The sequence below is a fragment of the Strongylocentrotus purpuratus genome, unplaced genomic scaffold, assembly GCF_000002235.5.
Source record: "Strongylocentrotus purpuratus isolate Spur 01 unplaced genomic scaffold, Spur_5.0 spur5_scaffold_11, whole genome shotgun sequence".
Lineage (NCBI taxonomy): Eukaryota > Metazoa > Echinodermata > Echinoidea > Camarodonta > Strongylocentrotidae > Strongylocentrotus > Strongylocentrotus purpuratus.
The window spans coordinates 10,826,484-10,849,639 of NW_022145596.1; the positions used below are offsets into that span (position 1 = coordinate 10,826,484).

At 35.2% G+C, this 23,156-nt stretch overlaps 1 protein-coding gene across 1 annotated transcript; it reads right to left on the reverse strand.

Moving 5' to 3' along the window:
• Window positions 1–729: 729 nt before the first annotated feature.
• EH1 (soluble epoxide hydrolase-like protein 1) lies at window positions 730–22,632 on the reverse strand. Its single transcript, NM_001128066.1, is given in 19 exon segments — window positions 730–1,071; window positions 1,646–1,704; window positions 2,081–2,161; window positions 2,958–3,027; window positions 3,572–3,671; window positions 4,527–4,569; window positions 5,154–5,225; window positions 5,776–5,890; window positions 6,389–6,474; window positions 7,198–7,224; window positions 8,077–8,111; window positions 8,748–8,826; window positions 9,351–9,446; window positions 10,188–10,256; window positions 11,000–11,122; window positions 11,725–11,918; window positions 12,415–12,571; window positions 13,688–13,772; window positions 22,523–22,632. Coding segments are annotated over 19 exon segments (1,689 nt in total). The 3' UTR covers window positions 730–983.
• Between the last annotated feature and the right edge of the window lie 524 nt (window positions 22,633–23,156).

Below are 23,156 nucleotides of genomic sequence, written 5' to 3' on the forward strand. Positions count from 1 at the left end.
TCAAAGAGGGGGGAGGGGGGGGGGGGTTCCCCCTTGCCCCTCCTTCAAATGTCCTAGTGGTTCGGCAGTGTGACTAGGGAATAAGCTGTGAATTGGTTTGCTTTGCTTTTCTTTAAAACATGAGAAAATTGAATACTGCATTGATTTTTAGATGTCACAATATATGGTGATGAAGCAAGACAAGGTAATACTGTCTGCCGAGAGCCAGATGGGCACGAAGTAATGCATTTCATATAGAGTTAACATCCTTTTGACTTTCAACAGTAGATATATATATAGAGAAGTCAAAATATGTGTATAGAGTAGATGTACAGACAGAGAGAGAGAGAGAGAGAGGGGGAGAGAAGGAAAGATAAATAGAAAAATAGAGGTGTAAGAGAGCATACTTGCCAAGCTTTTGATGCAAAATTTAGGATTCTCTCAGGCAAAATTAGGAATACAGTTTATCTAGTATAATTTTTAAACAGAAGTTTCGGACAAAAGAGGAATCTAGGTTCATAACATCGGCTGAAGGCCAAACTATAGGAATAATTCCTCCACATATAGCAATGGTTGGCAGCTATGAGAAATTGGTGAGAGAGACAGAGAGAGGGAGAAAAAGAGCATACCGTAGTAATGAACCCTTTCCATGTTTATGTTGACAAAGAGGCTTCAAATATACACAAGCATGATGTATGGATAAGCTAATTAATGCATGCAATACCTACAAAGTATTCAATTATTGTATCGTCCTTTCAAATAGTTTTTCTTTCTTCTAATCATCAAAACATATAACATGTTCTGTAGTCCTTTTCCCACGTCCAATATAAGAACAATGATATTTTGTAATAATAAAGAATTTAATCTCAAAATCATTGATAATCATAATTTGAGTTATCTGATTGGCAACAATGTATTCCCCAATAATGCACATGATTGGTCCATTTTGTCTCCATCTATTGTCACTGGCCAATCAGGGGCTGGCTAACATCATGTCTGTATCCTCACAGACTGGAAGGGAAGATTGGTCGGTTGGAATCTTTGTGCACCTTGTTCAGCCAATCAACAAGGATCTTATTGAGTTTCTTTGGCCTGGAATAAAAAAGAAAATGATAGATGAAAAGGTAGTGGCCAAGCAAAGTTGACTAAAACTAACACTTAAACAAATGATAGTTTACCATCACCAAATAAAAAATGATATTCAAATATTACTTCTACAATGAAATCTTGCATTGGAAGTTCAAATTCTGTACACTCTAAATTAATAAAAGAGCGACTTGTGAGTAGACTACTTGACATACTAGGCATTGTGGCGTGCGCCTGTAATCCAGCTAACAGTGGAAGTTACAAACTGATTCAGCCGAGGACGCAGGTTCTAAACTGAGTCACGTCTTTCGGATGGTGACGTTAAAGGTCGGTCCCCAGACGTAAATAATCATATCTGATTGATACACGTCTGTAAAAACCTAATTAAACACACACACACTCTTATAGAATAAGGCCCATGTCAGACAAGGGTTCCGTGTGCTGATTTCTGTGATATTCTTTAGTTTCTTCACACTTATAATCAGGTGCTTATAATCTTAGTCCAAAGAATGCTAGGTAAAGGGTTTTGAGATGAGTTTGTTTTGTGACTGTGTCATATCATGCTTATATCTGTACTTACTGTTCTAGAGATGCCCAATGTCCACTGTCCTCAATATGAGCTCTGGTTAAGTTTACCACCTAATTAGAATAAAAGAGGCGATGGAATAATATTAATACTACTAATAATAATGATAATGATGATTATAGTAATAATAACATGGTATACATCTCATAATCTGTTAAATCTCTTACTTTCAAATATTTTCAAGTACTAACAAAATGTATGGACATTTTTATTTTGTTCATGAAATATTAAGACAGAGTTTGCATCACAGCAACTATTATTGTAGCAAAGCATCTTTAAAGCCTAAATAATCATGTCTTCACAGTCAATAGGTTCTCAATATTTCCATGAAAATTGATGATTTCTTTTCACTTTTCCATGAACACAAGAATCCTAATGGAATATTTGTTAAACCATAATGTGAGGCAAGTGAGGGAAATGACGTCTTACGAATGGATCCATGAATTTGCTCGCTGATGGTGGAAGGACTGCATCCCCTGCACAGGTTACCATTAAGGCTGGCATGTACAGCTGTGGAAAAAAAAAAAAGAGAGGACAAAATGAGAACTTATAAAGAGGGGTACAGCCTTATAAATGCATTCATTAATTGGCACCAATTTATCTGCAAGAACTAATCCAGGAATACAAACCCTCGCGCAATTTACAGTCATCTTCACAATTAAACCTCATGTCTACTTCTGTGTCAACTCTTTCTTATGGTAATCGCCCTTTTTGCAAAGCTTCTGCTGAACTTTGGAACAGACTACCCTTTAAATGTCAAAAACTGTCAAACTGTTAACCTATTCCAAACTAGTCTTAAAACACATTTATTCAAAATTGCTTTCGCTGATTAATTAACTCTGTAATTTGCAGGTTTATTTGCACTTTTTTGTTTTGTTTAATATGTAATTGTTTATCAGTATATTTTTGTTTGTTATAGCACTTAGAGACTTCGGTGGTAAGCGCTTTGTAAGTAACGTTTTTATTATTTTTTTAAAGTATTATATTACACAAAGATGTCATAAAGCCACAGGGGACATTGGCTAGAGGCTGCCCCCCCCCCACCTCCACCCCATTTTAAAATACAATGTCTATCCTCAACTAATAACACTTCTTTATCTTCAATAAATATCTTTGTGATATGGCTGATAACTGATTCATGATGGATGAATGTTCTAACACTTACAATACATTACAATACACAGGTCAAGGCTAAATATCTGTTAAAGAAAAATATGAATAAAGGAATAAATAGATGTCTTAAAGACAACAAATTGAAACCAGTTTAAAGTTACATGAACATGTGAAATGGAAAAACAAAACATACCTTTCGACCAATTGCACGATGATTAAACTTCCAGTTAACTTCCATTGTTCGATACCAATTTAACATACTCCTAGAAGATCAGAAATAAAATAAGGTATTAAAAGAACAATTTCTGTGGAATGTAAGTTTGATAGAGCTGTACATATAGTATTCGTTTGTACCTGATTTATCAAATTTACTTATTTACGTATGCATAGCCATTTTATATAATTCATTAACAAAATATATACATAAGTCTTGATGATTTTATCGTATATGAATACACATGGTTCCGAGCATTTCATGAGTTTTTCCAGGATTATTACACTTACACATAGAATCTTTAATGTAGAATAAGAAATATAATGGTCCCAGAAGAAAAGGAAGCATTTTACAGGCTAAAAAGCCACCACAGACAAATGATCAAGTAGATACGTTCTTCAGCCAATAAACTAATTTCTTCCTTGATTTTTTCCTGATTCGAGTGATTTTTCTCGAATTCCCTGACTGTTCCCTGACTGAAATACAAACAAATTTATTTTCCAGGTTTTCCTTCACTTCCAAGCTGGCAACCCTGTAATTCTTGCATACAATTCACTAAATAATTTCATAAATGTCAAAGGAAATGTGCTCACCTGAGGCCACATGTTTTGAATTGTTTGACGTAGTATTGGACATCATCTTCTGTTAGGAGTGTACTGTTGATGTCATCAGGGATACCGGCCATGATACCACCTACAAAGGGTGAGAATAATGAACTGCCTGATAAGAACAAAACAATACTACATGTACCAATTAAAGGTATAGACCAGTTATGATCATGCGATTGCATTGTGAAAGAAACGTTGTGGAATCGATCAGAAAAGGTTGATCTTCTAGCATATAAGTATTGGTGTGTACTGCAAGGTGTGTACTGCAAGGTTCTGGAATCATCAAAATGATAAGAAATTTGGACCAGTCTCCATAAAGTTACAAGCACTGTACACAGAAAGATGTATATGGGACTACGCACACGTGCGCGACACGTGCGTTTATCTCTCACACACCAATAGATAAACCAATTTACCAAATATATCAATTAGTAGGCGGTTTCCCGGCAAATTTTTTATCATCATGTATTAGTCAAAACATACTCTTTTCACATGATTGGTAATAAGAGCTTCCATTTCATTTTTTTTTTTTAAATTGGGGCGCTTCCAATACTGGTCTTTACCTTTAAAGGGGAAGTCCGACCTGATATTAAATTGCTTGTAATAAAAACAGACATATGAGAGAAACAAATCTGTTCGGGAAAATACTATGGAAAACATGAAAGTAATGATTTGTCAAAGTTGGAATCGATGAGATGTGAATTGGCAACTCTGTGTCATGCCTTTAGTGCTTCTCTCCCGTTTGCTTTTTACTAGAATTTTCTTTAATTTCTGATTTCTCGGTTGTTGATGTCAAATTAAATCTACTTCATAAATAAAGAGGATATGTAGAAACGTATTCAATGGTTATATTTCGGGTGCATGTATAAATTCCTTCAGCCGACTTTCCAGTCTACATTGTATCTTCAACAAAAAAAGACTGTACAGAGCTACGACCTACCTTTTGCTCTCACCCCAGCAACAGAGAATCCAATTTCTTTAAGCTGTTCAAATATTGCAGACAGAGAAACGGAAAACAAAATTAGGATTTTCCCCCTACAAAAGCAAAGATATTGTTTACTCTGTAATATCACTTGACCTTTATGTATAGAGAAGGGACCAACAGTCAAAACTAAACTACCGGTCATAAGGTTCTTCATACAAGTAATATTTGATCACTCTCTTTCAAATTTCCTGAGCTTTGAACATAAACTTTCAGTGCTTTGGAATAATCTGAAAATGTGACAACCGATGACAAATCTTTCTTTTTATAACAGTAATAAAAGTAATACAAAGAAAAGTTGGATAGCCATCTTGTATTGGAGCACAAGGATAGTCAGTTTCTAAGTGTTATGAATCATCTTGTACAATTAAAAACTAACTTACATTGCCATTGTAGTTAAGATTCAACACATTTGCTCGCTCGCTATATTTGGAATTTGGAAGTTGAGCAAAACATTTAAGCCCCACACAATGAAAATACTGTATGAATAATCTGAGACGATTTCAAGACAAATGTAAAATGATTTCAATGGAAAGTTTTAAATACTTGGTACAATAATTCATGTGCTACATGACATTGACTTACCTCTAGAGGGCGTCTCATGAAAGCTTTAACAAATTTCTCTACATTGGCTTCGATCTCGGCTTCTGGCGGTCCCTGTAAATTCAAATAACAATATATTGCAGTTAATATCTATAATAATCAATAAATACTGATTTCACTTTATGAAGTTATTGGATTTATAACCCTAACTTTAGCCCATCTAACATAAGGTGCTCAAACATTCCTTCCTATAGGGTACCCATGACTTCACCTGTGTCATGAGAGGCAAATATATATTCATAATGCCTGGTTGAATAGACACTAGTAATTCAACTGGATATCACTTAGCGTTACCACTTAATTTGTAGTCTAGTGACTTATTCATATATACATCTATCGAGCAAGATATCCAACTACCTATTTCTTAAACAGATATTCTCTGTAGGTTTCCATGGTGAGTTAATTAATTCATAAACTGAGGCTTTCTTTTTTTGTTCTCCTCCTCCTTTAATAATGTATTTAAAAAAATGTTTATTAATTAATTATAATTATTATAATTATTATTATTTGTTTATATATATATATATATATATATATATTTTTTTTTTTTTGGGGGGGGGGGGGGATGAAGTAAAGTGTTTTTTTTTTTAGAGAAGGCACTTACCACTTCATTGAAGTATAGCTGATAGTCATATAACCCAGGATTCTTGTTTATATTCTCCCATGGATTCATGGTGTCATTAGCAGGAAAGAAAGGGGTACAGATACCACCCACAGCGCTATGAGGAATAAGATTCAAATGATAATAAATAGTTGTTAGAGTTTGGCACCAAAATTTATGATTAAACATTTCTTACATTCCCCCTTAATACTTTTAGTTTTGATTTGTTTTGCTTTTGCATTTTGTTATACTCTGTTTATTCTCTGGCAAACGCACATAGACAAACAAAACATGAACAATGAAAATATCTTATTATATGCTAATAATGTTCATCACATTCCAGAAGCTTGAGTGCATCATGGTCTTTAAATGCTAAGATATTATCTTTTGAATTGTAACCTCATTCTCATAAAGGCAATGCTGCTTATTATACATGAAGGTTCTCTAAAGACATTATTTTATACTGTCATTAAAACGTGATTGATATAAAATTTAGAATGACTATAAAAAACTAACTAAAGCTTCACGCTGTGGCAAAATATTTATACTGAAATAGGCAAATTGAGATTGAGGTCAAATGGTATAATATTAATAAAAGCTTTGTGTAACTATATACCTGACTCTGTCTGGGTAGTGAGTAGCATAGTTCCAGACAAAAAAACCACCCCAGTCGTGACCGATGAAAGTGGCCTGAGGAATACACTGTGAATAATAATAATAATAATATTAATGATAACAATAACAACAACAATAACAATGATATCAATAATGATTATAATAATAATAATATTCATATTGGATATTTTATAGCACACAAACGGTGCTCAAGGCCCTCCAATATTGACCCAGCTCTAACTACTAGGCTACCCATTTTGGTGCATACAGCATTCAAGGAATTCCTTCCTTCCAGTCCCATTTATCACCTGGGTAGAGATAGGCAAATGTAGATTAATGTCTTGCCAAAGGTTATTGGTGCCACGCTGGGGCTCGAACCCACAACCTTCAACCAGCAAAACGTTACAACCACTTGACCATGACACCTCTACCTTAGATTAAAGCCTGATATATTGGGATTTTGTTCTATAGAATTACACTGTGCTGTAGTGTTAGTATACTGCAAGTGTCTTCTTCAACGCTGTGCATGGATATAAAGGTACAGCCTTCTTTTTTGTGTAAATTATATTATTAGTAAAATCCTTGTATTTCGAAGGAAAGTTCTATCAATTTGTCTAATTCTTAAATCGCCTATAAATAACTAATAGAAAATATTTTGGTCTGGAATGCTTGTTTACTTAGTAAAACAACAAATTGAAAACAATATATTTACTTTTTATGGCTTCTAATTCACAGCTTAAGTTTTTTTCCATTTATTTTCATATTAAAGCTGAGATTGAATTTAATTGAATCAACTGTGCATATACTTACCAAGGTATCCATGAATTCAGCCATGTCCTGGAAAAAGAAAAAGAAGGAAAAGAGTTTTATCGAAAGTGTACATCAAAATTGACAATATGAGTCATCTTTTCAAATCATTTCACCTCTGATGTACATTCTATGTCGCAAATAATGACATTTGAATATTAATACAAACTGTTTCTTTCAATTTCACCTCGAACAAAGTGTATCTGGCATGAAAGTGAATTTAAAAAGTAATTATACATTTCTAGTACTCAGAATAAATCTATCATTAATCAAATTGAATTACACAGCGTAAACATTTCTCACTCAAATCTTAAATAAATCCTGCTCAACTTTCAACTTATCTTGCTGAGAGGAAAAGCCCAAATAAATAAGCAGGTTAATAAGCTAAGTTAGCCTTGCACAATTTCTATGTGCTGTAGTGAAATCCAATGATTTAGAAACTAGCATCAATGTTATAAGAACACATGGCTGACGAGGGGGAAAAAGAGGAAAACAGAATATAGATAGCCCCCCAAAACAGGATGAGAATGTGATGTGAAAAGTTAGTGAGAGAGAGAAAAAAATGAAAGAAACAAAATAAGTGCATGAAGGATATAAAAAGAAAGTACATATTTGTGTGGAAGTAGTAGTAGTAGTAGTAGTAGTAGAAGAAGTAGTAGTAGTAGTAGTAGTAGAAGAAGAAGTAGTAGTAGTAGTAGAAGTAGTAGTAGTAGTAGTAGTAGTAGTAGGAGTAGTAGTAGTAGTAGTAGAAGTAGTAGTTGTAGTAGTAGTAGAAGTAGTAGTAGTAGTATAAGTAGTAGTAGTAGTAGTAGTAGAAGTAGACACTATTGGATAACTTGTGTAGCACAAAGCTAATCTGCCACAAAGGCTCAGAGGTATTACCTTACACATCCTTTCCAGTGTGTATTCCTCGATTTCTGCAGGAAGTAAAAAAAAAATAAAAAAATAACTTTATGAAATAATATGATATAATATGTGAACACACAACAAACATTTACAAACTCAGTGTACTCGTACATTCAGTAATCAGAGTTGATTCTGCTTATATGAGCTGATATGAATGAGACAGTTCCTTACCAAAATCCTGTGTCATCTCTTTCTGGTAGCATTACATCCAATGAGCACTGATATATCAAAACACATTTTGTACCACATGTATCTTGTAGTCTTTCTATGTCACTATGAAAATGACGGACAAAGAAAGAGGACAAAATATACAGTTCCTCAGGTAGACAAAAGAACATTCCTTCACTGCTATTATGTAAAAATGTGTAGAACCGGTGTCACATGCACATTCATCTGTTCTACACATATTTACATAATAGCAGTGAAGGGATGTTCCTTTGTCTACCACAGCAATTGTTGAGGATAGAATGAGGAACTGTATATTTTGTCCTCTTTCTTTGTCCGTCATATTCATAGTACTTCATCCTAACTTTCTTAATTTCAAAATGCACCTTAGAATAGTTTTAATAGACAGATGGTGCAATGTAAATGCATAATGTTATTTGCATGATTATTATTATCTGTAATTTCCAATCTATCCTACTTACCGGGTGGATTACTGCTTTCTCCATAGCCTTTCATATCCATAGCAATCACACGAAAACCAGTAGCAGCCACAGCTGGGATCTAAACAAATGACAAAGTTTTTCTTTTTTTTAATGAAATAGAATAAGGGAGGAAGATTGTTGTAATCTTATTAACAAGACATGCAGACACTGACGTAATGTTTAGAACCTGAATAGTTTTGTAATGCAAACATTCTACAATTATGAGAACACGATCAAAATACATGCATGGTTAAAGTCGTATATTCTTGAAATATGGTCAAAAAACAGTGTATAAAAGAATAAGAATATAGTTTCAAAGTCAGTCACATGCATGTACTCCCTCCATTGCTGAAATATTAAGTATTGACAGCAAGCTATGAAGATTATCCTATTTGTCTAATGCATAAGCTTTACCCTGCTGGCTATTGAGGCATTCATTAAAAAGAGTATTGAAATTCTTTAATTTCTTTGTCATATTTACTGAAAATTCTTTGCGAACTTATTCTCCTCTTACCACAGTCTGATCCAAACGCAAGAAATAAATAAAGATTTTCTATAACTGTACCAGAGAATTTGTGATTTGTGCCATACGACACGGCTTACCTGAGATTTCCATTCGTACCATGATTCAGGGAACCCATGACAAAAGATCACCGGGGGACCACTACCAATGTCTACGTAGTGAAACTTAACTCCACTCTAATGGAATGAAATTAAAAAGGTATAGAAAATTGAATTAAGAAATATTATTGTTAGGTAGGACAAACACTGGCTTGTCCTGCCTAACACATAATGTATGCAAATTGCATTCTGACTATCGAAATACAAATAATTTGTAACACGACACAGATTTGTGCATTAAATTTGGTACAATTACAAAAATGGCCATCGAGAACACAAGTTCAAGTTTATTTGTTTCATATTTCACAAAAAAAAAGAGTTCACACAATTGATTGAAATATACTAAAAGAGTCACATTATATAGTTAATTCTTTGAAAAGACGTCAAAATTAATTGTAATGAATAGAAGGTTATACAGAGTGAAATGTGAGGAACCTATTAAAAAGCTCAGCTTGTAGATTATAGGAACAAAACCCCATGCATGTTGTTTTTTGGTTCACAATCAGGATATCAGATAAGGAATCGTTTTCACTTCCTCTACTATTGATACAATGACAAATTTCTGTTGGCGATACAAGATCTTGAAAGAATTGTCCTAGAGATGATTTTTTTTTTTTTGGGGGGGGGGGGGGGAGGATATCTGTGATCAGGGACCCATTTCACAAAGCATTTTTCAATGACAAATAACAAAATTCAGTGACAGATCTGTTGATAACCAATCAGAAGCAAGGATTTCTGTAGCTTATAACAAAAATTGTCATTTGTCACTGATGACAAGTTTTGTGAAACGCCCCCCCTGGATTGACACTGTCAACTTACCCTGGTTGTAGCATAGGAATGAGGAACCCTCTCATGATGAACAGAGACAGGTTTGGCTTCTTGAAAAACCTAGGTATCAAAGGGAGAGAAAACAAATGAAAATGTTTCAGACATACCCAACACAAGCTCCTTGCCTCATGGGGTCTTAATCAGATACATGCTCAAAGTTCATAGCTGTGGTTTATTGTAAAATAATTTTTCTGAATGAGTTGTAATGGCGTTCCAGTGAGCAGCATGAGTTTGTGTCATTTTTGCATTATCTGATTCAATTTCTTGTTCTTCTGTTTCTTTACACAAAAAGACTGATAGATTACTAAGAACATTTCACATCCCTCTACGTTAGAATCTGACAGATTCACCAGAATACATGATGTGACCTTAATCTCATAATATCTCTTTATAGGAGCAGTATGTAAAGTTCATGTTTTTACTAAAGTGTAGCGACCTATAGCCCTTAACATACATAGCATAAGGAATAGACCAGTTCGTAGTTAGCACATGGGTCAGATGACCCTAAATATCCACAAATATTTTAAACATAGAGAAATCCCACTTTGTGCCTTTTGGAATAATCACAGCTAAAGTCATGGAGGGGATTCTTCGTTTGCCCTCTTGAAAGCATTACTTCCACCTATGTTCAATAGAATGCATCACAGGTGCATGCATGAATAATGATTACATAACTTTCGTGAGCATGTATCTAGTATAAGTCTCAGTGGGTTTTACAATTTTGTACAAGTGACCTTTATCTGCGCATGCGCAGACTGTATCTACAAACTGGAATATTTAGTGACTGTTACCCTTTAACTTACATCAATGCCAGTGACCTCTTGCAGTTCCTTGAGGGCAGCAGACGTATCCTTGACTAGGACGGTCGAGATTCCCATTTCTCTGGCGGCTTTCACGTTAGGTCCCAGGTCATCCAGAAACACTGCCTGTAAGGTTTTAAGAAACTTTGGGTTTGACATAGCTGCTGGTAATGGTATACTACAAAAAGCAATTAGATGCATGCAAATCAGTAACCACATGACTAAAGGCCTATCATTATTAGACTTTATAAAACAGATAAAAGATACATTTATTCCAACATTTTAAAAACGGGCATTTATCAATAATAATTTGTTCACAGACGATTGACTAATTGCAGAATTATTGAGCCTCCTCGGCCTCGGTTTATTTCTCAACTTCTCATATTTGGATAAAATGCATTTTATCCTTTATTTTTAATGTACACAGAAACAAAGAAAATGAATAGTCATGTTTCCCTAAAATGTTTAGTAGACCTAATGATTTCCAGTTATTGTATCCTGGCATATATCATGTTATGATACAACCTTGTTTTGTGCTTCCAAGGAGCTTTGCAAATTATTATCTTAGACCTATATGTTCAATCGTCATTCGTAATATGAACTTGCTACATGCCACCTGTAGTCAGGGCCCCATTGCACAAAACTTACCATTGATGGTAACTTTGCCATCAATGGTAACCACGGAAACCTTGATTTTGATTGGCTGTTGAGCCCATTTTTTCACACACCTCTTCTGCCTTCACTCCCAGTTTCTTGAGGGCTTCGTTGAAAATACTCTGGTCAGGTTTACGCTTCCCAAAACGACACGATTCCACAAAGTGATCGAAATAGAAGGAGCTAAGTGTTGTCATGACACCAGCGCCTAACGAGTTCTGCTCCCGATCATCGATGTAGTTGTTGGTCACTGCTGCTGTTTTTACACCTTATAGTTTGTAATAAAAGGGAATATTTACAGAGTTGTTAATGATGATATCACTTCTCCTTTCCCCATCCTCCATCTGGTGTCAGAAATGAAGAATATGTCATCATAGAGCAGAATAAACTTAAGAGTCATGTGTATTTAATTTCCATTCATCATTGTTTTTACTATTTTAGTTACACTCACTCTTTCTCTCTCTCTCTCTCTCTCTCTTTCAATTTACCTGCAACATTATGAACTATGTATTAACCAAATGTACATGTATATGCTGTAATTTCAAGGCATTCTACATCAGCAAAATGCTCAAATAATTTTATGTGAAAAAATATTGAAAAAACTCAGCTTTTTAGCAATTTCTCAAAACCTTCATAAGTCTAAGGTAAGTATGTGGAGTTGTGGACACCCAACTGAAATACATATTAATTCTATAACAAGTATTTCTATTGGAAGGCCAAGAACTTAGACCTGAAATGATTTTGAGAAATTTGGTTCATGTTACCATTTTGCTTGAGGACAGACACAGCATTGAGCATGTCTGGGACCATCTTGATGTTCATGAAGGTATCAAACATGCTGCTGGCATTGAAATCCTTAGGGAGCACTTGGCCTTCTTCCTTGGACAGTGTCTGACAGTCCTTAGTGAACTCTTCTGCGAACTGGTTTGAAAGATATAGAAGAAAAAAAAGAGGGAAAGAGAAATGATTTGGGGTACTGCATTTTGCCATGGTACATCATGGGTTTTAAAGGTTCTTTGATAAGGAAGTTGGGAAATCATGAAATTTTGAATTCTTCTTTGGACATTGCCCAACAGTCTTTAATATATATTGTGTTACTCAGTACGGGAGCCTATTCACATACAAGCTATGCTTTTTATTTAGGCTCCCCACATTTTACATTGTTCTACCCAGCCTTTCATATATACATATTTTGAAATTTTGTACTTATTTTCCGTACATTATATTTGATCTGAATTCTCTCATTTTGTTTAATAATTTTTTTTCTTGTGTGAAATCTATTCTTATAATAATACATGCCTGTATAAAAAAAAGAAAGAATATAAACTGTTTTTCTATGTAAAATGTGGAATAAATAAAACTTCAAAAACTTTAAACTTCAAATAAACTCTTTAGCAAAGTCTATTTTGAAAAAGACATGATTGGGTTATGCCATGCATGATTATACATATTGGGAATACTTTAGACCCAAACCCTTCTGTATCCCCCCATTACAAAAACTGGAAACCATTATGAAATTGGATATGGATAAAGAGTATATCTATAGAATTTTAAAAATAAAGTGTAATATCTCAATCATAGTTTCCTAGATGTGTTTAGCACGTTACATTTTATACTAATATAGCCTTAACAATTGTGAAACGGAGAAGTGACAGTGCCTGAAATTGGCATCCACAATGATGAAAAATAAAAACTTTGCAGTTTGCTGCTGATATAGCACTGTCGTGACAGGAGGAAAATTCTCTTGATTGTTGAGTATTTTACTTTACTTTACTTTAATCCAACGATGCTATAGGACTATGCCTGTTCATCAATGGTAGATGTCTTCTTCAGTGGGCAAACGTTATCCTTGTCATTTAAAATTAAGTAAGTAGGAAAGGACAAAAATGTGTGCAAACTTGCAAAGTCAGCTTAAATACAGCTTCTCTGACTTGTTATTGCATTGTGTATTTAAAATCAAGTATTTTGTGTGAATATCTTTCAATAGTTGTTTTCCAGGGTCTGAACTTCTGAAGCATAATTCCTATTTTTGTTAACCTGTCTTGCTGTGGATTCCCCTCTCTCCATCCTACAGAAAGCATTATCAGGCCTTCCTTGGATCATAGCTTTCTCTAGAAAAGATCTATAACAAAAATAGAAAATAAAATAAAGAAATCATGGTTATTAAAACAGATAGCATATGTAAATCAAATGGTTCATCACCCATCAATTATGTGCAGGCTCAGAAATGAGAATACTTCAAATGTCAAAGGATCCTTGACAAGTTGACATACTTGTTTAACATGTTGATTTTTTTAAAGTAAACTTTTAAAATAATAAACATAAGAAAAACTAGATGGAATTTTGACTGCGTGCAGTCGAAAATGATGCCTCCGCCATAGAGCAATTTAAACAAGTTTGGAGTTTAAATCTCCAGTGGTTCTTGAGATATCATGATAACAATCTCAATGTATGGAATTTCATAAGTTGACCTCTGTGACACTTGACCTTTGACCTACGTGCTCCAAAATCTAATCAGATTGTCTTCCTATGGTGATACACACTATCATTAAGTTTGAAGTTTAAATCTCCAGTGGTTCTTGAGATATTATGATATGGTGATACATACTATCATTAAGTTTGAAGTGAAAATTCTCCAGTGGTTCTTGAGATATCGCGATAACGATCTCAATGTATGGAATTTCATAAGTTGACCTCTGTGACCCTTGACCTTTGACCTACGTGCTCCAAAATCTAATCAGATTGTCTTCCTATGGTGATACACACTATCATTAAGTTTGAAGTTTAAATCTCCAGTGGTTCTTGAGATATTATGATAACAATCTCAATGTATGGAATTTCATAAGTTGACCTCTGTGACCCTTGACCTTCGACCTACGTGCTCCAAAATCTAATCAGATCGTCTTCCTATGGTGATACATACTATCCTTAAGTTTGAAGTTTTTACATCTCCAGTGGTTCTTGAGATATCATGATAACAATCTCAATGTATGGAATTTCATAAGTTGACCTCTATGACCCTTGACCTTTGACCTACATGCTCCAAAATGTAATCAGATTGTTTTCCTATAGTGATACACACTATCACTAAGTTTGAAGTTTAAATCTCCAGTGGTTCTTGAGATATCATGATAACAATCTCAATGTATGGAATTTCATAAGTTGACCTCTGTGACCCTTGACCTTTGACATACGTGCTCCAAAATCTAATCAGATCGTCTTCCTATGGTGATACATACTATCCTTAAGTTTGAAGTTTAAATCTCAAATGGTTCTTGAGATATCGCGCTAACAAACTCAATACAAGGAATTTCATAAGTTGACCTCTGTGACCTGTGACCTTTGACCTACGTACTCCAAAATCTAATCAGATCGTTTTCCTATGGTGATAAATACTATTCCCGAGTCTTAAGTTTAAATCTTAAATGGTTCTTGAGATATTGTGATAACGGTCAAACGGGACGGACGTACGTACGGACGTACGGACGGACAACCCGAAAACATGATGCCTCCGGCACCACCTTCGGTGGCGGAGGCATAAAAAAGGAAATCTCATAGATGTTTAAATAATATAAACCTGGAGGATTTATTTGAAGGTCAAGATCCCCCATTACTGATATCTGAAGTTGTCAGTTCAGTTATAGTGCAGCGGCTTAGCAAGAAAATTGTGCACTTTTTGAGAAAAGCATGAAACTTCCAGCATAGTTTGCTTTCACCATAAGATTTATTTTCAGATGTGGAGGGAAGTCAGATTTGACCTCTGATGACCCTGAGAGGTCAAATCCAAAATGGCCGCTTGTCCGCATGGTCTAATGTACAAACACGCTTAACTTTTGAACCAAATACACCAGAAAAACGTTTAAGGTGTCATTTCCAACTAACTTGGGGATGCCAATTCATTTGGTAATACTTTTGAGATCACCTGAACTCAGGGTTTTGCATTTAGGTCAAGGTCAAGGTCAGGGTCAAAATTGACTAAAAATAGCAAGTTTTGAATAGTTACAAAAGGTTAAATCTCATTTATTTGTCATTTGTTCTCAAATTTATTTAGGAATGGTTCACCTGCCGAGTCCTCCACCTTAATCCTTTTCAGTTAGTTTATTTCACAGTTTGATGTGACCTCTGATGACCCTGAGAGGTCAAATCCAAAATGGCAGCCAGTCTGCATGGTCTAATGTATAAACGTGAACTTGAACCAAATAATCTAGAAAAACGTTTAAGATGTCATTTCCAACTAACTTGGGGATGCCAATTCATTACGTAATACTAAGAGATCGCCAGAACAAAGAGCCCCCGTGAGAAGGCTCACGGGGGCTCTTTTATTACTGACGGGGGCTCTTTTTTTATACACATATCCAATGAATTGGTACCTATGATACTCCTCAATTATTTGCTATTTTTTCATTATCATTTCAATCAGCATTTTCCCTCTTACAAATTTACAAGCTACATAGCTGTTACTGGCCTGTGTATATAATATATACGCATACAACACTGATCTTTATGATGTCTTTAACGTGACATATCTTCTTCTCCCCTTGCAAACGAAAAAGAAAACAAGGTCATTAAAAGGGATTAAGCGACAAATAATGATTGTGATTCAAATTGATGCGAATATTTGTTTGAATAAGCACTGCTATTCACCCGAATCTTCTTTGTAAAAACAACTTTTACAAATCTCAGCCATGCTCACTGAGTTGAGACGTTCCATTCATTTGAAATACCCATTACATAATACACTTCTCCTAATCTCAAAGTGATCTTACAGCACAGTGGCAGAATTGCATGGCTGAGATTTGTAAAAGTCGTTTTTACAAAGAAGATTCTGGTGAAAAGCATTGCTTATTCAAAAAAATCCTTGCATCAATTTGAATCACAATGATTATTTGTCGCATGGTCCTTTTATTAAATATCCTTGTTTTCTGTTTTGTTTGCAGAGGGAGAAGAAGCTATGTCACGTTAAGAAATCATAAAGATCAGTTGTATTATGCGTATATACATGTACATTATGATACCAGAACAAATGTTGATTATCAGAATGTCATTTTGGAATACCTCTATACAAATACCACATTGTCTTTAGCCCGTATCAGTATTAGTATGATCCAATATAAAGCTATTATTCTTTATTTAATTCAGTATAATGCTTTTCCTCAAAAACAGTTTTGCTTTTTTTTTAGGGTTGAGACGCTAAGAAATGGTTTCAAATGTACATTACACGAACCCTGAACCATTGCAAAATGATGGTGGTTCTCTCTCTCTCTCTCTTTATTTTAATCAATATTTTAACCCCCCCCCCCCCCCCCCCCCCCCCCCGTAGATCTGCCCATGTTACCATATCATTCCACGACATTTTGGTCTTCCTCTTCTCCTCAAAAGGGACTTTTAGATTTGCGTGGACGTGGACGTGTTACATCCTTTTAAGGCACTGGCAGTCACATTATGTGACGTCCTTTTAACTCTTTATGCGCCACTTAAAAAACCCCCCTGTGCCACATTCTTTTAGGGTCACACATTTCGAGGGAATCTTTATTGACTCTGCTGAATCAAGAGGCTATAACTCTTCACTGGATGATCATGATGAAAAATATTGTGCAGCAAAGTTGTAGACCGGAAAACGTGCTTTTCGATGAACCGTCATTTGTTATATTTTGAATTATCATTTTTATAATAATCATAATTATATAATGTTTAATTTTTCTTATTTACGGCAGTTTTTTATCCCTCTAGAATTTCTTATTTAGCAATGATAAGACATCTTCAAATCGAATCTATTAGAAAGGTGGACTTCTTACCTTTCTTTACATACCTTGCTCAAGTATTCTAACAATTCAGAAGGTTAGTATTTAGGTTGTTGAAGAAAAGAAGTTCAATAGGGAGAGACTTGAAAGTACCCCGCTCAGCCACCCTTGACAATGGGCTAATCTGCCCATTGAAATCCCTATTACCCCAGGTTATTGTCAATGTCCGGTTTAGCGGGGCATGAAAAGGGACGTCGTGGGGATGTTTTTCTTTGTTGTGCCATGATAAGTCAATAAGAAATAAGAGAATGTTATTGATTTTGCCCACTGGTATGAGCATGTAAAAATGGTATAGGCATAATATATTATATGTGATATACATGACATAATCAGCATCTTATTGAAATGTCTCATTATGAATGTTCACCGCATCTGTTCTCTCACCTTCTTTACCCCTCAATAAAATTGATTTCAAGTACATTTATCACAGCCATAGATATACAAAGAAAGAATGAATCAATCTTAAAATATAAACTATATTGCATTGTTTTCCATTTACTTTATTGTGAGAGAGCTTATTATCAGAAATGATTGACGAGTGGAGTATGCAATGAATAAAATATGGAGAACGGACGTGAGAGACATTATGAGAGAGAAATAGTGATATGAAATGAAAGGACTTTACTGTGAATAAAGATTATAAGAGAAAGAGATAAAGATGACGGCAAGACAGGATACATATTGATACGAAAATAACAATAATAATGAGATAGAGATGACGGAAAGAAAGAGAGTAAACACTGATAGCATAAGAATGAATAAAGATAATAAGAGAAAGATATAGAGATGACGGCAAGACATAGGGTACATATAGATAGGAAAATGATAATAATAATAAGATAGAGATGACGGAAAGAAAGAGAGTAAACACTGATAGCATAAGAATGAATAAAGATAATAAGAGAAAGATATAGAGATGACGGCAAGACATAGGGTACATATAGATAGGAAAATGATAATAATAAAAAGATAGAGATGACGGAAAGAAAGAGAGTAAACACTGATAGCACAAGAATGAATAAAGATAATAAGAGAAATATATAGAGATGACGGCAAGACATAGGATACATATTGATAGGAAAATAATAATAATAATAAGATAGAGATGACGGCAAGAAAGAGAGTAAACACTGATAGCATAAGAATGAATAAAGATAATAAGAGAAAGATATACAGATGACGGCAAGACATAGGGTACATATAGATAGGAAAATGATAATAATAATAAGATAGAGATGACGGCAAGAAAGAGAGTAAACACTGATAGCATAAGAATGAATAAAGATAATAAGAGAAAGATATAGAGATGACGGCAAGACATAGGGTACATAATTATAGATAGGAAAATGATAATAATAATAAGATAGAGATGACGGAAAGAAAGAGAGTAAACACTGATAGCATAAGAATGAATAAAGATAATAAGAGAAAGATATAGAGATGACGGCAAGACATAGGGTACATATAGATAGGAAAATGATAATAATAATGAGATAGAGATGACGGCAAGAAAGAGAGTATTACACTCATAGCATAATAATGAATAAAGATAATAAGAAAAAGATATACAGATGACGGCAAGACATAGGGTACATATAGATAGGAAAATGATAATAATAATAAGATAGAGATGACGGAAAGAAAGAGAGTAAACACTGATAGCATAAGAATGAATAAAGATAATAAAAGAAAGATATAAAGATGACGGCAAGACAGGATACATCTTTCTTTCATTAGTTTTATTCATTCTTATTCTATCACTGTCTACTCTCTTTCTTGCTGTCATCTCTAGCTCTTTCATTAATTTTTATTCATTCTTATTCTATCAGTCTACTCTCTTTCTTGCTGTCATCTCTATCTCTTTCTTTCATTATTTTTATTCATTCTTATTCTATCACTGTCTACTCTCTTTCTTGCTGTCATCTCTATCTCCTTCTTTCATTTTTTTTATTCATTCTTATTCTATCAGTCTACTCTCTTTCTTGCTGTCATCTCTAGCTCTTTCATTAATTTTTATTCATTCTTATTCTATCAGTCTACTCTCAGGGAACACTTTTATCACTAGAGTCTTCGTCACTGCTCGATTCGTCGGAATCAGAGTCCATGCTCCATGCTTCCATAGTAACAAGATCTCGAGCCTCCTCTACACTAAACACACGTTGACGTTTTCCAGCAGGTGCCATCGTAACATCAGTAAAAAAAATCCAAAGAAAACCGCTAAATACACGGTAATTTCGAATGTAACACTATGAAGAAAAACAGTTTACCGGAAAGTGTGCGATGTATACAATGTAAACAATAGTAAACGCAACGCGTGGCTACACACTGCGAGCGGTATTATGAATGTCTAATTGACTCGTATACATCTGTGCAAAAATGCGAAGTTGGCACGCCTACGTCCGTGCAAATCGGCGAACAAAGCAAACAAAGAGTTAAGCACTGACCGTGCCTTAAAAGGAGGTCACACGTTGCAGTCCACGTTCTCATTGTGCAAATCTAAAAGTCCCTATTGATTTACTGGTCGAGGTTCATTATTTGCTGACAACGAAAAACTTCTCCAGGCCATGACCATGTTTCTGCCCTTGCGCGATCGCCTCCAGCTCCAGCAGACATGGCGCGGCAGCTTGCACACGCACCGCTACTAAAGGCGCAGTAGGCCTATAACCACTGCTGACGGCGGCACTGCACTGCGAGCTGAATCGGTAATAATAGGCCTACTCATAAAACGAGAAATCTTGCACGCTAATCTTAGTTCCATTTCATTGGTTTAAGGTTTGAAAATTGAAACTCAATATTGTGTTAAAGTTATAACAGAAAAGATAATCTTTATTTTATAATTCCACCGGGGCGATTTTTAATTTTGCAATCGCCCCCGTGAGCAACCTGACGGGGGCGATTATGTAGCTCACGGGGGCGAATCGCCCACCGCCCCCGTGTATTTTGAGCGCTGCAGTAGCTGCCCACTGACCATGCTATATGCAAATGGTCAGTTACACGACAAATAATGGTTTGGTGCTATAATTAGTGAAATAAACTAACTGATTACGATGGAGACTATGCAGGGGAACCACTCCTAAAGAAATTTGAGAACATAAGGGGACAAAAAAATGGGAAAACTTTTTGTAAACATTCAAAACTTTTACCTTGACTTAATGCAAAAGCCCTGAGTTCTGGTGTACTAAAAAGTATTACCAATTGAATTGGCATCCCAAAGTTAGTGGGAAATGACACCTTAAACGTTTTGCTGGACTATTTGGTTCAAGAGTTAAGCGTGTTTGTACAATTATTAGACCATGCTGCGGACTGGCGCCATTTCTTATTTGACCTCTTAGGGTCATCAGAGGTCAAATCGAAATGTGAAATAAACTAACTGAAAGGGATTAAGGTGGGTGACTATGCAGGGGAACCACTCCTAAAGAAATTTGAGAACATAAGGGGACAAAAAAATGGGAAAACATTTTGTAACTATTCAAAACTTGCTATGTTTTAATCAATTTTGACCTTGACCTTGACCTAAATGCAAAGCCCCGAGTTCTGGCGATCTCAAAATTATTACCAAAATGAATTGGCATCCCCAGGTTAGTTGAAAATGACACCTTAAACGCTTTTCTGGACTATTTGGTTCATGAGTTAAGCGTGTTTGTACAATTATTAGACCATGCGGCGGACTGGCGGCCATTTTTTATTTGACCTCTCAGGGTCATCAGAGGTCAAATCAAAATGTGACATAAACTCACTGAAAGGGATTAAGGTGCGTAAATTCCTAAAGAAATTTGAGAACATAGGAGAGAACAAATGACAAATAAATGGGAAAACTTTTTGTAACCATTCAAAACTTGCTATTTTTTAGTCAATTTTGACCATGACCTTGACCTAAATGCAAAACCCTAAGTTCAAGCGATCTCAAAAGTATTACCAAATGAATTGGCATCCCCAAGTTAGTTGGAAATGACACCTTAAATGTTTTTCTGGACTATTTGGTTCAAAAGTTAAGTGTGTTTGTACATTAGACCATGAGGAATAGCGGCCATTTTGGATTTGACCTCTCAGGGTCATCAGAGGTCAAATCTGACTTCCCTCCATATCTGAAAATAAATCTTATGGTCTAAACTAACTATGCTAGAAGTTTCATGCTTTTCTCAAAAAGTGCACAATTTTCATTATCCGCTGTACTATTATGCAATTATCTTCTGAATAGAATCTGGAAATCGCTAGAAATCAGCACTATTGTCCAGAGCTGGTCTGTCTATCGTGCGTCGTGCATTTTAGTTAAGCTTTAATTAAGAGGTCTTTATTCAATTGATTTTTAAAGGCTACGTGTCTGTACCAGATGTACATATTGAAAAAAACTTGAAGTTAGGAGGATTACGAACCAAGTACCAAGTACATCAATAATGCTTTTGAAAATAAATTAACATTTCATCTATTGTATTGCAATAAAACAAAATTCCACATTAGCTTCTTATACATGTACTGTAATATCATAATGTGACAAATAATTTTTATGATTGTAGCTTTATTATGTAGTCTGAAGATGATATCTTATACTTTCACTGCATCTCAAGTAGATCTAGTTATATCCTGATCTTCTAATGAGACAGGAGCAATTAGGGTTGAATCTTCTAACAACCTCTAAGAGACTGAATGAAAATTAGTACCTGAAACACAGGTCTTGACTGCGCAATGCCAATGATGGTCACTTTGTCATTGTCAATTTGTCAATGACATTGTGCTTTTTATGCACTCTCTTTTCAGCTAGAAACAGCACTTGAAAAGTTGGAATCAACCATCACTCATACTTCATAGTCATACTTATCAGCATGACATCAACACAGATCTATCAATAGACTACATATTTCAGTTCACTGCATGCAAACAAGCTTGCAAAAAGTAAACACTAGCAAAAAGAACACAAATCACCCTGGCACTCAATGAACTTTCACACACATATTTATCTTTCTCGATCATGACACGGCGAGTTTTAGTCTTTTACTTTTAGAGAGCAAACACGTCAAAGTCTGCTTTTCATATCAATGGCGGTGTATTCAGCTAGATCTACCCCCATACTCACCCGGGCAAACCGAGCTGCTCTCCGTACTTTCGAAGGGCATTCTGCGGCGGCTCGAACAATACACCTCCCAGGTCAAATAACACAGCTTTCTTCTTCATATTTTGGGCCATACTTGATCTTGAGGTAGACGAAAACGTCCGATCGGTCCGGAATAAGCAGTGGTTTTGCGTTATTGCTAGGAGTCTCACAGCTCGTGTGCTTGTGCACCTAGATAGGACAGTTCTGGCGATTTGCAGAGTCATGGCATGGCAAACTCTTAGCAAGCTTAACACATAAAATGTGCGGGAGAGGTCAAATTGGCCGATCAAACAAAACTAAACAAATGCACATGTTTGCTCAAAAAAGTTATGGTAAGCCAATAAAGCCTGTAAAGAATACTGCAAAAATGAGATGCCTCTCATCAACACAAACAAGCTTTCCAGTGATAAAGATCTAAATACCATTAATTAAAGGAAATGTCGTGGATAATTAACCAGACCCCGGTGTGATTCTACAATTGGCGTGCCATATCGAAAGTAAACAAATGAAGGGGAGGGGCAATGGATGCAGTTCCTACGCTGTAGGTCAAGGGGATGTCACGTCTATCGTGGTTTTCCTAGAATCTGAGGCACCAAATGAAATGATTTTACTTAAA